The sequence below is a fragment of the Arachis hypogaea genome, chromosome 6 (genome assembly GCF_003086295.3).
Source record: "Arachis hypogaea cultivar Tifrunner chromosome 6, arahy.Tifrunner.gnm2.J5K5, whole genome shotgun sequence".
NCBI classification, from domain to species: Eukaryota; Viridiplantae; Streptophyta; class Magnoliopsida; order Fabales; family Fabaceae; genus Arachis; species Arachis hypogaea.
The window spans coordinates 16,794,473-16,810,025 of NC_092041.1; the positions used below are offsets into that span (position 1 = coordinate 16,794,473).

The 15,553-nt window shown below is 36.5% G+C and overlaps 2 protein-coding genes across 3 annotated transcripts; one reads left to right on the plus strand and one right to left on the minus strand.

Moving 5' to 3' along the window:
- Window positions 1-3,016: 3,016 nt before the first annotated feature.
- On the minus strand, window positions 3,017-3,785 carry LOC140173622 (protein FAR1-RELATED SEQUENCE 5-like). The gene is made up of 2 exons (XM_072198117.1): window positions 3,362-3,785; window positions 3,017-3,237 (listed from the first exon to the last, which is right to left on the minus strand). Exons 1-2 carry the CDS (start codon window positions 3,783-3,785, stop codon window positions 3,017-3,019), a joined length of 645 nt encoding a protein of 214 aa, XP_072054218.1.
- A 6,419-nt stretch (window positions 3,786-10,204) lies between these two features.
- LOC112696259 (uncharacterized) lies at window positions 10,205-12,627 on the plus strand. Of its 2 annotated transcripts, XM_025748920.3 has the most exons (4): window positions 10,380-10,604; window positions 10,999-11,538; window positions 11,649-11,844; window positions 11,930-12,627. In XM_025748920.3, exons 2-4 carry the CDS (start codon window positions 11,122-11,124, stop codon window positions 12,403-12,405), a joined length of 1,089 nt encoding a protein of 362 aa, XP_025604705.1. In that variant the 5' UTR covers window positions 10,380-10,604; window positions 10,999-11,121; the 3' UTR covers window positions 12,406-12,627. The 2 variants fall into 2 exon arrangements, with proteins under 2 accessions (XP_025604704.1, XP_025604705.1); XM_025748919.3 differs by having other exon boundaries at window positions 10,205-11,538.
- The last annotated feature ends 2,926 nt before the right edge of the window (window positions 12,628-15,553 follow it).

Genomic DNA, 15,553 nt, shown 5'->3' on the forward strand with positions numbered 1-15,553 from the left:
TGGTCCGAGTTTCGGAGACGACAAAAGATTTTTAGACAAAGTGGAGGCATCTAAAAGAAATTTGGTTAGACATTATTCTTTTTTTATGTAGCAGCTGGTTACCCTTTTTAGGATAATAACTTATTTGTCCGGTTCACTTATTCTTCGTAAATTGATGGAAGTTCTGAGAATTTTTAAAGCTTCTCTCATTTGTATTCTGCATGCACCTATTCATGCGTGCGTCCTATATGTGAAAGTTAAATTGCTAAGTCATTTAACCAATAATGGTAAAGAATGAACCAACCTGTGAAGTTTATGATATGTTAATCGTGCATCTTACTCCATGGATTTCATATTTGCATGATTTGTTATTTGTGCTTTCTTCTTGCAGTGGTTTATTCTATTGTGTTGGAAAGTACACTGGTGGCTGTATGTTTTTAATGTGGCGGGAAAACGGGTGTTGGTACTTGATAGTCTGAAACGTAAGGAAGCCACTGATAAGAGGAAGAAACTAGATGTATATGTGGTAAGTTAGGACCCCAATTGTGCGATTTTGTCAAATTCAACAATAAATAACTACAACAATTAACATAATATTTTTGAGTTTTTTACAGGGTTGATTGCTTGAAGACATGTCCAAAGTGGCTATCCCAACTTACGAGCATACGTTGAATGGCCCAACTATTGAATATGCGTCAGTCCCAGTGCAACCCAACGGGTAAGTATTAGTAATTACCACATCTAGCATCTTTATGCTTTAGCAATTGCTTCCACATTAATATCACACTGAATGTACCTTCGTTATTTACATAACTGGGATTGTGGTATATTTGTAATTAAATTCATGGAGTTATAGACTGAAGATTGTAGACTACATGAATGGGATGATGTAAGTTATTCTATCTATTATTCTCAGATTTTAAATTCCAGTTCATCTTTGTTGCAAAATTCAATCACCATCCTCATCATGTAAATACCCACAGGATATGCTTCTAGCTTTGAGAGGTCAGTTAATGCTGGACATTGTGATGGGAGCGCACAATGAGAGAATAGGACAGGTGCGAACCTTGTTGGAGGAAAATGAGAAATGTGCCCGCCGAAACCCTGGAAGAAACAAGAAAAAGGAGGTCAAATCACCATTCACAGCACCAAGTACAAGGACACTGATGAAACGGGTCGGGGAACAACCTATGAAAAAAAAACGGCAAACGGAGATCGCAATAGTTGAACTTATTCTTAAGAACATAGAAACCTTTATTACCTTATTCTCTTTTTGGCTTAGGTGTATATTGTCTTTTGCTGTTAGACTCTTGATATAAGATATGTGATGTACATGATTGGTTCTCTAAGTACTCTGAAAATAACCATTCAGTTAACAATACGGTTGAACATCCACTCTCATATTAAAATAAACATCCAGGTGAAAATTGCTCTGTGTAGAAATGTTAGTTCTAAAAAATAACCATTCAATTAACAGAAGGGTTGACCATCCGCGTTCCTATGAAAATGAACATCCAGAGCAAAAAACTGGTAAAACATTACACAATACGCCATGGAAATCTTATACTATTGTCTGCGTATAAGAAGTAACCATTCGCTGTCTTACATGTTCGAACATCCGGATAATGAATAACACTAAGATAACAACCAAAAATCACCCAACTAATACAGACTAACCATCCGGGAATACTAAAAATTATAAACATCTGAAATCCTATTGAATCGAACATCCAACGAAAAATGCCTGAAACTGATCTCACACGGGCACGTTACCTATTCCAAAACAAGTATATGCGGAAAGCCTAGAATAAACATGCGATTTCTGTATTAATTGGTACATCTAAGTTAACACACTAATTAAAAGTCATACAGAATACATGTTAAATTGGATTATTTGCAGCAATTGTGAATAGTATATTGCAATAAATCATGAATAGATTTTTGGAACAACTTCATTCAACCCTGTTAAATCGATATTCATAACATAATACCACCCACCTCATCTATTACCCATGCCACATGAATGCCATTCGAAATAATATGTACATCAAGATGAAAAATAAACACACGCACACCCATGTCTCGCATATTCTAACTTTTGTCAAAGGAGCTTAGCAAAGACATGAAGCTCCCCACTTGTTCGGGCACAGTCCGGGCAATAAGATCACCAGTACTTGTATCCTGATATGTATTTGAACGAACCACCTGCTAAACAACCCAAAAATTACAACATTGAACTCATGGCATAGTCTAATATCAAATTAATAATTCAAGTCATATTGACACAAGGATTGTACTGAGGAAGCGTTCTTGTTTTTTCTCTGACTAGATTTCTTGAAGGACTTCTCAAGGTTTGATCCGAGCCTCTTACTCTTTGGCCGGCCCTTTGTAGTGACCAACGATGGTGCTTGGATGTCGACAACATCAAGAACATTCGAATGTTGTGAGCCAATGCTGGTGTGGTTCTCCGCCACGCTCTCGGACCTCTTCTTAGCACGGTGCTCGCTCAACTTGGCCCTTGTTTCTTCTAAAGGAGCATGCAGCAAATTAGTTTCATCCTCGTCATTTATGAACTCTTGCGCAATGTTGTAAAAGTGTGCACATAATCCCTTGAATGCATTATGACTCAAATCTGACCGACTGACGTTGTGACTGCTCTTGATATAACTATGCTTGCGCTTTATATTCTTGCTCCAACGAGGGAGAACATAGCAGGAAGGTACTTTATACACTTTAAACAAATGAAAAACTTCAAGACAGTGACAACACAACACACCTGAACTCTCAAAAAGGTTGCACTCACAACGAACCTCTTGTGTGGAGCGGTCAAAGTGGACAACATACGAAACACAGATCATAGTATCATCTACTAATTTTTCCTCTTCCACCTTCATGCGTACCACTGGCCAGTCTTCAGTAACTACTGATGCTCTGCAATCATCCTTTTTCACAAACTCCACTTGAACATCCCTAAACATGCTAGTAGTGTACTCCTGCTGAGATTGTTTCTCCATAGGCGAGCTCGTTGCACAAGGTATTACCCCCTGGAGTCTACTGCATCATCCTCCAATTCCCTCTGCTCCTTGGCTCCAAGCACATTGTCATATTCGTGAACAAATTGGACCAAGCTAGTCTTGCTGTGTAAGATTCCACCATAAAATGCGTGCATGCTCTCACTCTTTTGTGTACTCCTCATGGCAGCCCAAAATTCCCCCTTGAAGAATAGAGGAACCCACATGCGTCGGTCATCATAAAGATCTATAGATAACACACAGTTTCTATATCAGAAACCTTTCACTGAACTCTTTATTTCAAAACCGATAAAGCCAGCTACCGCAGTATTATGAATTGGAAAGCATAACGTAATTGAACAACTACAAACCTGACAGCCATGTGTTGTCATGTAAATTGTACTCCTCCATAAATTCAAACCATTTTCTCTCAAATGCCTCCTCCGTTCGAGAGTTAAAAACAATGTTCCTGAGGTCGGGATACAACTCTCCGTACTGACGATAACCTCCAAGCTTCTGAGGAAACTTCTTCATGATGCGCCATATGCACCAACGGTGACGTGTATTGGGTAATGCCTTTCTAATTGCACCATACATGGATCTGCATTGATCAGTAATGATGCACTGTGGAGTTGTTCCCATGCACGTCAACCATTGTGTAAAAACCCACTCATAACTCGGAATTTTCTCGTTTCCCAACAGCGTACATCCAAGGAGGGTTGACTTACCATGGTGGTTGACACCGACGAACGACGCAAACGGTAACCCATGCCTACACACATAACCATATGCCATTATGAATACTCAGGCACAACCACATGGGAAAAAAATTACGTAAACCAAAAAAACCAACTACACCACCTGTTATCTGTTTGTACTGTAAGTGCTATCGAGTGACACAACGCCTCCGTAGTATTCATAGGAAGCCATGCACCTTGCATCAACCCAAACTGCACTCCTAAATCTACACTCATCGTCCAATTTCACTGCATAGAAAAAGTTTGGATTGATGTCTTTCATTCTCATGAAATAGTTCATCATCTCCCTAACATCCGCATTTGCATTGCTCGTTTGGAGTCTTGCTGTAATATAGTTTCTTAAATCCTTTTCTGAGAATCCTAGATTCGACGGGCCCCCAGCTTCATTGGCCAAAGATAGGAAGGTCTTGTTTGGTCGAATCCCAGCCTCGTCATTATTCTAAATCACATAATTCGCATGCATGCTCAGCTGCCTATACTCACGGTAGTGCACTACCTTCTTTGCCGAACATGGGTGCGTGTGCCTCAACTCAACCTTAAAGAAAGTCACTCTTGCTTCTCCTTATCAAATTTCACATATATTCTTGCCTTGCACCCTGCGGCTGAAATCGGATTTTTGCGCGTTGGTGCTTTGACACGAGACCCGTGGATGGGATCCTGATTACAGTGGATAGCCTGGTTAACGGGTTCCTTCGTGATCTTGTCAAATGTTGTCGTCCTTATCTTAGTTGCAAACCCAACTTTCTTGACGTAGCTAACATAAAAATCATGCGCTAGTTGCAACTTCGCAAACCGCATCCCAACACTTGGTATTTCATCTTCCTCCAGGGTACCATGATCAGGCAGCTACGTATCAAATAAAAAAAAAGCCATTAATTATGACATAAAAAATGCGAATCCAGACTGCACAAATTTAAACTAAAATCCAAACATCGTCACAAATATCCATCTCATCACTTCCATCATCAGTAACATCCAACATTTGCGTGGCCTGTACTTTTAACATAAACACACAAATTACAACAATAAAAAAAATAATTTTTATTCAACATCATGTACATGAAACCTCACTTACTAGCACAAAAAAATGCGAACTAAATTTATAGATCAACTCATCCACCCAAACAGTATAAGCTTTACACCAAAGACATCTAAATGCTACTCATGGTAATTGAATCAATGAATTCATTTGAAATATTATACAATTATTGTGACTACAACCTACTTTATTTCACGTTAACACTGCATAGCATACAACTGAACATGCATTAGGTACAAATCCTAAACACAGTTCCTTCCTCGATTTTTCAGTTATTGGTGCACATTTTTACTTTAAAGAGATGCTTTCTTTATGCATACATTGAGCATCATGGATAACTGTATACATATACTCATCTTCTAATACTAACATGCAGGAAGCAAATACATGAAAAGCATTAATATATAACTCCTGCATTCCTCCTTTTCATTTTCAACATATATTCCCGATCTTATTATACCATTGAGTACAACTCTAGTTCAATTAATATCTCTTTCACTAACATTGCCTACATGCCCCTGTATTTTATTTTTAAGTAATAGTATATTATTTTAATGGGTTTTCATATAAACTTCTTCAACATATAAATATTTTCTTCCAGAAACACATTTCACATACATAGAATAATACAATGATATGTAAAAAATTTCCTAAGTTTCGTTTAGTAAATCATGTTCTCGCATCTGAATACCAATTAACAACATACACTTAAACAAGCCACTTGCATTGACTCTAAACTATCCAGTCAAATAAAAATGACCATCCATTAAAAAGCGTTTCGTACGTAACGATGCTCATCTTAGTCATTTGCACAGGATCGACGACGAGAGGTTCAACTATATTTTCATTTGGATTGGATGAAATCTCATTTCCACCGAGAGATGGAACATAATCCACTGGTTCACCCACAACGCACTCCATTAATGAACTCCGGCAGGGTGACGGGGGTGGAAGAGCAACCACACTTGAAACCTCTTCTACTTGCGACGTCGACATCAACCACAAGAAACACACGCTCTCTCTTGCTGTGCACGTTGGATGTCCGCGTGGTTGCCGTTCCAACGCAAATCGAACAACAAACGTGCTGGTGTTGCTGGAAGAAGGCCTTTCCGGCCTATGACAGTGGTGGTAGTCGAATCCGACGGTGGTAAGTGACGCGTGGGAGAGTAGTTCTCGTTGAGACCTGCAGATGATGGAGACGATACGGTATTCATAAACTGCCGTTTACGTTGTGCTCCTATAACTTCTCCTATTCCTATTTTTTTCAAAATTTAAATTTGAATTAATTCAAAATTATTTAATTATCCATTAATTTAATTTTAATTTAAAATTAACCCCATTGTATGCATTGTACATCAAGCATATTGGCTCCCTAGACTTTTCCAAAAAGAAAAGGGTCCACTAAGAGAGGGAAGAGATAAAGTGTAAAAGGATAGGAAACGTGTAACTGTTTCCTACTAAAAAATCTGATATTTTAAATTTTGAAAAATGGTTATTATTATAATTAAATTAATTACATCATTAATTGAATTTACGAGTAATTTACGTTTATAACCCTATTGTTCATATTGTTCATTAAGATTATTCTTCACCTATACTTTTCCTAATAATATTATTTTCATAAAATCTCAGTAAACAAATTTGTGTATCACCATATTTTCGTACGAGAAATATTAGACTACCAATAAAATTTATTATGTTTTGGTCAGTAGGTTATTTAAAAGTGAGGATTAAAAATATATTATTAAATTATTAGATAAAAATATAAAAAAATTAAACTAAAATAATTGAAATAATAAATGTATAGTACCGAGAGATCTCGACCCAAATCGAGTCATATCTCGGCGTAACAGTTACTACAAAACAGTTCACACACCAAAATCTCAGAACCGGCTCACTCGCCAGAATATTGGGCCAATTTACTCATCAAAATCTCGGAAAATATTGACTGTTAAGCTACATACTGAATCTATAAAACCGAGTAAAAGAGTTGGGAGAAGATACAGGACGAACACATTTTTGCTTAAGAAAATTACTTCATCCCTAAGTTTACTCTGAAGTTATTTCTCTCCAAATCTTATACACCCTTTATTTGCTTATTTTATTCTCTTATTGACTTGAGCGTCGAAGTCTCTTTTATAAATATCACGTTCGAATTCGAATTCACAAGGACATTATCGACTCGGACGAATCTGCTGGACAGCCAGATCGACGTAGAGCCGACACATAGATCAGACGCAGTATCCTTGCAAGAACAATAACTAAAAGTACTAATTAAAAATACTAAATTATATTAAGTCCTTACTTTTGTTTTTCTTTTCCTATTCCAACCCAATCATATGGATTATACAAATACTAGGGATGGAGAAAATGCATACCGAGCTTGACGAAGCTATTAACTTGTTTACTGCTACTTGTTTTTTTTCATATGAAAAAAGGAAAAAAGTTTGTCTTTTTTTTCTGTTTAGAAAATAAAAATACAAATTAAATAGTTCTCAATTTAAAAATAATGTCTATAATAACTCAAGTTTTTTTGTTGTTTTGCTTTTTCTTTTTGGTAACATGGGATAGCTAGAATTCATCAACAGTTAAATGAGAATTCATGTTTGAAATGAATACTCTAGAGAAATCGAATAAGATAAAAAGCTTAATTAACAATGATATGTATATTTATATAAGTTTAACAGTAATGCAAGGGGACAAATGGACAATATCCAGACATAAATTTGAACAAGAAAAGTTGTGTCATTTTAGTTAGCAATTTAAAAGAAAAATGATCCTTTAGTATCTTTTCCTTTTCTCTTCTTTTTTATTCCTTTTCCATTGGTAATTAATATATCCCATCATCATAATAGATTATATTCCTAACATCTATATGTGGACTATCATTATAAAATCAAATTTGATGTAGACAACATAGTTGAAGTCATGACTAATGGCCCAACACTCTATCTTTGATAAAGTGGGGAAGAATAGGCTCCTAAGTCTTCTTGCTTTTGTTGCTATTGATGGGGTACAAAAAACGCGTCTCATATAATATTCTTCTGTTGCAATGACACGGGTAAAGCAAGTAGAAAATTGGTGCTACTAACAATTCACTGTCTATTCATGAATAGTAGTTTTTGGGTGGAATAAAGCTCTAGAGCCATTGAGGAGGAAGAGGAGAAGGGGAACAAAAAAGAAGTCACACTATTCATGATATTGCATCTTTGCTTATAGACTCATTCATTTGCCATTTCCCTATTCATTATACACTAAAAATATAATTTTTTTTATACGAATAATAATTTTAAAATGGTTCAAAACATAATTTAAAAAAAAAGTAAATTTTTTTTATAGGTATTGACTTATTTCATATGTTTTGTAGTAGTTAATAATTATATAAGAAAACAATTGGTCATCCATGATCATGAATAATATAGCCAACAGAATTACAAAACAAGGGTTTGTGAGTTATTATTGCCCGCTGAAAAGGAAACTTTTTTTTGTACCTTTGATAATGGCTTAAATAGAAACATTCATACCTACATGCACGTTGGAAAATGGAAAAATGAATGAACTCAAATATGTGATTTAAAAATAAAAAATACAGTGTATGATGAGTTCTATAATTTGACATATAGGAAATTCGGGCGAACCAGACATGCCGTCACCATGTTTCAATCAATGTTTCTTCTGTCTTTCAATCAATTTATGAGTGCATAAAAGTGCTAACTTATATTTTTAAGATACAAATGGTAGAAATTGAGGCGCTTTTTATTTTCTATACGTTGCATGCATTCATGAGTGAAATATGTGGGGAAAATGTTACTTATCTTTTAAATTTCAGTATTTAGTCAAATTTTTTATGAATTTATTATTATTTAATTAATTTAAATATTTATTTTTATGTATCAATTATTTAAAAAATTAAAAAATTAAAAAATTATTTATTTATTTTTCTTTTCTAAAAATTGAGTAAAGAACAATATTTAAAAGACACTTAATTATACTGTAATAATGCAATGGGGTGTTTTATGGAGATGTAACTGCACTCGAGAATTATCAATTTGTTTTTTTTTCTTTCAAATTAATACTTTTCAAAATTAATTTTCTCTTAGCGTATTTACTTTTCCAATTTATTCCGATGATTTGATTTTCTTTAAAATACCATTTGATATAAACGCATTTCATTTTTGAAAAATTTAAAATAAAATAAAATTACAACTATCTATTATTATTTATTGGATTTAGATTCTCTAAAAGTTTGAATTTTACTTTAGAGAGTAAAGTGTGATCTTTCACCATTGATTTCATAGGTGGGACTAATAATAAATATAAAAGATAAACTATTTAAAAATACAATATTACACTTTATTCTTTAAAGTAAAATTCACAACTTTAGAGGATCTAAATCCTTATTTATTAATGGAGTTCAGTTGTTTTTTTGTTTGGTAGGGAATGGACTTCAGTTATGATTTTAAGCTAAGTTGCACCAACCTAAAGTTCAATAGATTGGGTTAAATGTCACAGCCCAATAAGGACAAAAATTAAGGTTTGTGTGGATCAAATAATTGGGCCTTACTTTCCACTAGTTACAACTTACAACCTTGATAATCCAACGGCTGACAGAATATAATTGACACGTGACATAATCACATCCCTTAGTACTACTTAACATCCCCTGTCAACGTCAGATACAATTACACAAACCTTATCCGCTAAACTGCTCCGTTATTTACCAGTCACTTTTTCTTATTTTCATTTGTTTATTTATTTTTTTATTTTCTTTTATAAATGCTACCGTTGCTTTCCTGCAACAGTCCTCCATCTAATTATCACCCGTTTTCACCTCAACCATTCTTTTAATGTTCATCAAAATAATAAATAGCTACATGATTTAAAAATTTAACATTATTCACATATCTAGTTAGACACTTAATTAACATAAATTAATTCTTCTGGGTCAAGGATGATTTTAACTTTTTTTTAATTAAGTTTTCTTATTATATACTTATTTATATTTGTATTTTTTTACTATTTTGGCGACCCCCTCCCCTTTTTTATTTTTTGGGCGTAACACTTTTTGTGAACTTACAACTGTGACTGTACACTTTTCTGTGGTTCTGTTTATTTGTTCAATGCTCAACCTCACGCGACAAATCACAGGAACGGTAAGGAATTGTCAATGCAACTGCACAAAGCTTCATAAACACGATATTGACATCGAACCAACCCATATTAACTCTCTTGACACACGGGGGGTAATTCCGTCAATTTAACTAACACCTAACAACCGTTTCGAAATTTTCAGTTACACCTTTCTATCCTGCCATCTTCACCGTCACAGGATACGTCCTAGAATGACAAAACAACCCTCGTGCTTATTCTCCCCCCTGGACTCCCTATTAGTCTCCGTGAAAGCTTCCTTACTTATCACGTCAGGGGCATTATCATCATGAAAAATGTAAAGGGGTATTTTTGGAATTACGCTTTACCCGGAGACACAAACCCAAAGTCCGCACTGAAATCCGCCACGTAGGCATGCACGTGGCGATCATCCCCTTTCTCTGGTCGTTGCCTTTAAATAATTCAACACCTTCTGATCTTCACCTTATCCTCTTTCTCATTTCTGCACAAAATCCACCACCACACGCAAAAAAACGAAAAAGACAAACACAAAAACTCTGCCTCGCCGCCGGCGAAACACTCGCCGGAAAACCCGAACAAGTAGCCGTGAGATATGGAAGCTGTGTTGATGGCTCACGACCCCGATGTGTTGAGAAAGAGCCTGACGTTATCGTCGCGTTGCTTGTTGGGGAACCGCAATCGTATATGGTAGAAACCCTAAGCAAAAGCGATTTTACTTAGCAGAGTTTTCAAGTTATTCCATGCTTAATTCCGCAAACCCGAGTCAAATTACTTCTATATAATAATTCCCTTTACAAAACAATTAAAGGGACTTCTCCAATTTTGCCAGAACTGCATTTGCTATTAAACTATTATTATTATTATTATTATTATTATTATTTTCATTTCTCTCTTCTTTGTTTGAGGGGATAAGATTTGTGGTTTCAAGTCAAAGTACTACTGGATTGAAAAAGAAAAATATAAAAAGTAAAAAAAAAAGTAGAAAAGCTGTGTTGTTCTGGTTATGTGCAGAATTTTCAGAGATTGAATTTTGCTTTTTACGTTTGTTTTGTCTGCTGATCCCCCAATTTAAAAATCCTAGCTCGGAGTTCAGAAATCTAACTGTGAGGGAGTGTGATTCTGAGTTGAATCAATCGCCATCTACTCATTTTCGTTATCACTATCACCATTCATCTTCTTGTTCATCATCATCATCATCATCATCATGCCTTTTACAATGAAGATTCAGCCGATTGATTCTGACGTTTGTGAAGAGACGAGGAGGCTGGAGTTGGTGAAGCCGGTGGCCAAGTGGCGGTTGAAGCGGCTCTTCGAGCGCCAGTTCCCCGGCGTTCTGAGGAGCTCGGCGGCGGCGGTGGAGAAGACCGCCGGCGACGATGCGCATTTCGGCAAAGACGTAGCTGGTGCCGATTTGGAACCGAACTCTGTGTGTCTGGCGAGAATGGTGCAGAGTTTCATGGAAGATAATCACGATAATAAGCACTCGGTTTCCGTTAAGTGTTCCCGTAACCGCTGTAACTGCTTCAACGGCAACTGCGACGACAACTCCGACGGTGAATCGGACGCCGGTTTCGGAGAAACTAACCAGCCTTCCTCCAGCGAAGCTCTCGAAATCCTCAAGGTACTGCTGACGTCACAGAACATTAATCGATGATCTTAGAAGCTTATTATGGAATTGCAGTTTGAAAATTCAAAATTGAAACGAGTGTTGGTGGTTGTGGTTTTGGACAGGGTTTGGTGGCGTGTGGCAGCAAGAGCGAGAGGAATCTGTTAGCGGACACAGCGAAGATAGTTGAGAAGAACAAGATAATCTGCAAACGCAAAGACGGCGATTGCAGAAAGCTCGTCACGGAGGCTTTGTTAGCTCTTGGCTACGATGCTGCAATCTGCAAATCTCGCTGGGAGAAAACTCCTTTCTATCCCGCTGGTACTTTCTCTCTCCTTCTCCCAAACTATTTTAGATTCCAATTTGCGAATTGTTAGTATTTATTTCATTTTCATTCTATTTTTAGGGGAATACGAGTACATTGACGTGATAATTGGGAACGAGAGGGTGGTGGTTGACGTTGATTTCAGATCGGAGTTCGAGATTGCTCGCCCGACCAAGGCGTACAAGGCGATCCTTCAAACTGTTCCGTACATATTCGTTGGCAAGTGTGAGCGGTTGCAGAGTATGGTGGCGATTGTGTCCGAGGCGGCGAAGCAGAGCTTGAAGAAGAAGGGAATGCCGGTTCCGCCGTGGAGGAAGGTCGAATACGTCAGAGCGAAATGGCTCTCCCCTCACACGCGAGTTTTTCCCCCTTCCTCCTCGCAAGGGATCAAAAACAACGCGGAGGAAAACCAGGTTTTGGCCGGCGGCGCCGGCGAGTTTAAAGTGAGTCGTTGCGAGTCGGATGAGTCTAATATTGTGATCCAATCCAAACCACCGGAGATAAAGGCTAAGAGCTCGCTCTCTGCTTTGGCTGCTGTGTTAAATGAAACCCCATAAAAATTTTGTATTTTATTTTATTTTTATTTTTATTTTTTTGGAAGTCTTTAATTCTCTGCAGGGATGAGATGAGGATTAAAAATCTTGTATTGTAAAACTGTTAGGGAGCTCTATCCCCTTCTGGTTTTTGTATGTAAGGGATGATGAGTTTCATTTACTACTAATAATAACAACATAATATGAATAAAAATGATGATGGACTGAAGAGGTATTGTTAGAAAATTTTGAGATGATGATTCTTTACTCATAATTGATGCTATGAAACATGAATTGTCTTTTTTTTAGAAGTTTTATATTCCTTGTGTGACGGGTCAATTTGTTTTGATTCTTAATCGTCAGTTCGAATGATATTGGATATTAGATAGTTTGTAAACTACTCATTCTCGTATTTGAAGCTGATTCTTATTCTTTTATTGAAGAAGAAGAAATTTGGAGGTTAGACTAATAATCTGCGGGAGCAGTGCCTTGAAACATACTCTGAGAAAAGCAAAGAAAATGAATATAGGTTATTTGATAATTTTGAGATGATTTTGGAATAAATAAAAAAAGAAATGATTGATTTTGGTGATGGTGGTTTCTCAGTTCCGAGTTCTTACTATTCATCATCATGGTATGGCATGAGATTTCTTAGCCCAAACAAAATATAGTGGAAAATTCCATGCTGGACGTAGGTAACGAAATATAGACCATCGTTCCCTGAAAACTTTGGAAAAAGTTTAGTATATATTATTTTAATGAGAATAAATTCTATTATTTTTTCTAATAATTTAAAAAGTGCAACCTAGAAAACCAGAAACTAATGTTTGTATTAACTTTTACATCAGTAATTCGTAATTTAAAAATCTGACAAATAAACATTGATAACAAACTCTACATAATTTTGAGCACCCTGTGTTACTTGAGCTGCTGAGTGGTGGTTGCCTTGGATGCACAGAAAATAGTAACGGTGGTCATTGGAACTCTGAACTGTAACCTTCTTTTATATGTATATAAACTCTCCTTTCTCGTTTTCTCAGTTTTGGACAGACAGGCCTCTTTGCTGATGTGAACATTATTTTGTCGTTTTCAAGCGTCGTACGAAACCTTGTGGATCCACATACTGTCTCGGAAATTGCACTCTACTTTCCATTTTATTTTATGCATTTATTCTTTATTTGACTATTCAGGTGCTGACAATACTCTGCCATTCAACAAAATTTGTGCTAACTCCTAACTCTCACTAAAATATATTACCATACTTCTTTACTCAGAGTTTAATCAAAGCTTGATTTAATGATCGAGTATCTACATCTGAAGATGATTAAAGGATTAATGTCGTTAAGTTCGGTTAAATGTTGATTTTATTCAAGCCAGTAATTATAGGTCTAGGATTATAAAGGGTAATGTTGAAACTTCAAAGTTCAAACCAATATTCAGTGACCGGCAAACTAGGTAAATTAAATAAGATATTTAGATACTACAGTGCCTATCTCTCGTTGGTAGAGTGACCTTTAATTTAATACAGTGTTGGTTGCGTCCTTTGAGGATCTCAGCTTTAAGGGGAGGGTTAGAACTGTACATTCACAAAGTAATTACTTAGTAGGAAACTTTATTTTCAAGTGGTGCGCTGTTACTCGAGAAAGTTTGCAAAGTCCTCTTTTCTTTGGTTAGATACTTAGATGAGATGCCACTACCGTTTAAAGCGATATGGGTATATTGAGGGGGGATTTTTAGACTTTTAATTCATAATTCTCATATTTTCAAAGGTGGTAACTTGTGCTAGAATGAGCTTCTCCAATGTGTCTTTTCCATCTATTCCGGAAGCCAGAGGGCACGTCACGAATGTGAATATATATGTCTAGAAACACCACCGGATTGAATATCCAATTCTTAATATTTTCATTTTTTAAGACGTTATATAACTGTTCTGATCTGTTAATGCCGGATGTAACCTCGTCCTCCGGAATAGGTCGGACGAACTTTTTGTAGCCAAGCACAAAATGCGGTGATTGGAACCGAAGTGGTGGTGCAAAGGCACTCCGACGCTCAAGTCAGTAAGAGGGTTTTTCAAGTATACGCTTATTCTCAGATCGAAATGGCTTACCTTTTTGGCTTCTGTTTTCTGCTTCTTATATGGTCGGCGGCAAATGGTCGTTTTCCAGATAACGTCTGATCATTAATTCGTATATCCGGTGTTATGAGAATGAGGTAAATGCCGACTTAATTATAGCGATTAGCTATGATTATGAATATACGTTACCGAGCTATAATGATTAGGAATATGCGTTATTGAGCTATAACTCGTAACCGACTTTTTAGCCGTTCATACCACAGCCCCCAAGCTTGGCCTGATCTGAGGAGAACAGGTTGAGCTTTGTTTGGCGAGTAATAGCTCGGTACAGTCAGCCCCCAGGTCAACTTGTCTTATCAGATTTCCTGCTTGGCACACGAAAAGTTTTATTTTTTTTATTATAAATGAGTAACGGCTTGCTTTATGGGTGAGTGTGTTGATTTAATGCTTCATTTGGTTCAACTTCCAACGCTTATCTTGGACCGTTGGGGGAATTGTAGTATGTGTGGTTGGGATTAAATGTTGGAACTGAAAGGTTAATTAAATTTGCTCTTGAAGTTGAAGCTTTCATAAACGCTGTGTTTTAAGTTTTGAAGACAGCAGTTTTTAAGTGAAAAATGAGTAGAAGAGGTTAGTTCTGCTCTTTCTTCTTCCTTTATTTTCTGTAATTTGCTTTCTCATGTTTGTAAAAAATGAGTGAGAAGAAGAAAAATGTGCTACTGCTGACTGAAATTTCTGGGAAATACGATTGGGTTGACAAGGATGTTCACATACGTGCCTCGCTATTTTCTGATGTTGAGAGTGTGAGTAGGATAAACGTTGGTAGAGTGGTGAGGACTGGGTTTCGTATAGAGTTGCTGCCATGCAGCCGCTCAGACCGTGTTTTTCATAGATTGGATGATTTTGAATATTTTTATGTTTATAGCTGCCTGATTGAAGAACTGAAAGTTAAACTTCTGTTCTCTGATTTTGAGTGTAGGGTGATGAAACAGCTGAACTGTGCGCCATCCCAAATCCACCCGAATGGGTGGGCTTTTATCCGATGTTTTGAGGATTTGATGGATTTTCTCGAAATAAAACCTGATTTGGAACTGTTCT

Bases quoted from the DNA above. Each gene is read 5' to 3' on its own strand.
- LOC112696259 (XM_025748919.3), top strand. From the start codon at position 11,122: ATGCCTTTTACAATGAAGATTCAGCCGATTGATTCTGACGTTTGTGAA. The intron at 11,539-11,648 runs GTACTGCTGACG...GGTTTTGGACAG, and splicing joins AAGCTCTCGAAATCCTCAAG to GGTTTGGTGGCGTGTGGCAG. The intron at 11,845-11,929 runs GTACTTTCTCTC...TTCTATTTTTAG, and splicing joins AACTCCTTTCTATCCCGCTG to GGGAATACGAGTACATTGAC.
- LOC140173622 (XM_072198117.1), bottom strand. From the start codon at position 3,785: ATGGCATATGGTTATGTGTGTAGGCATGGGTTACCGTTTGCGTCGTTC. The intron at 3,238-3,361 runs GTTTGTAGTTGT...TGTTATCTATAG, and splicing joins TGACAACACATGGCTGTCAG to ATCTTTATGATGACCGACGC.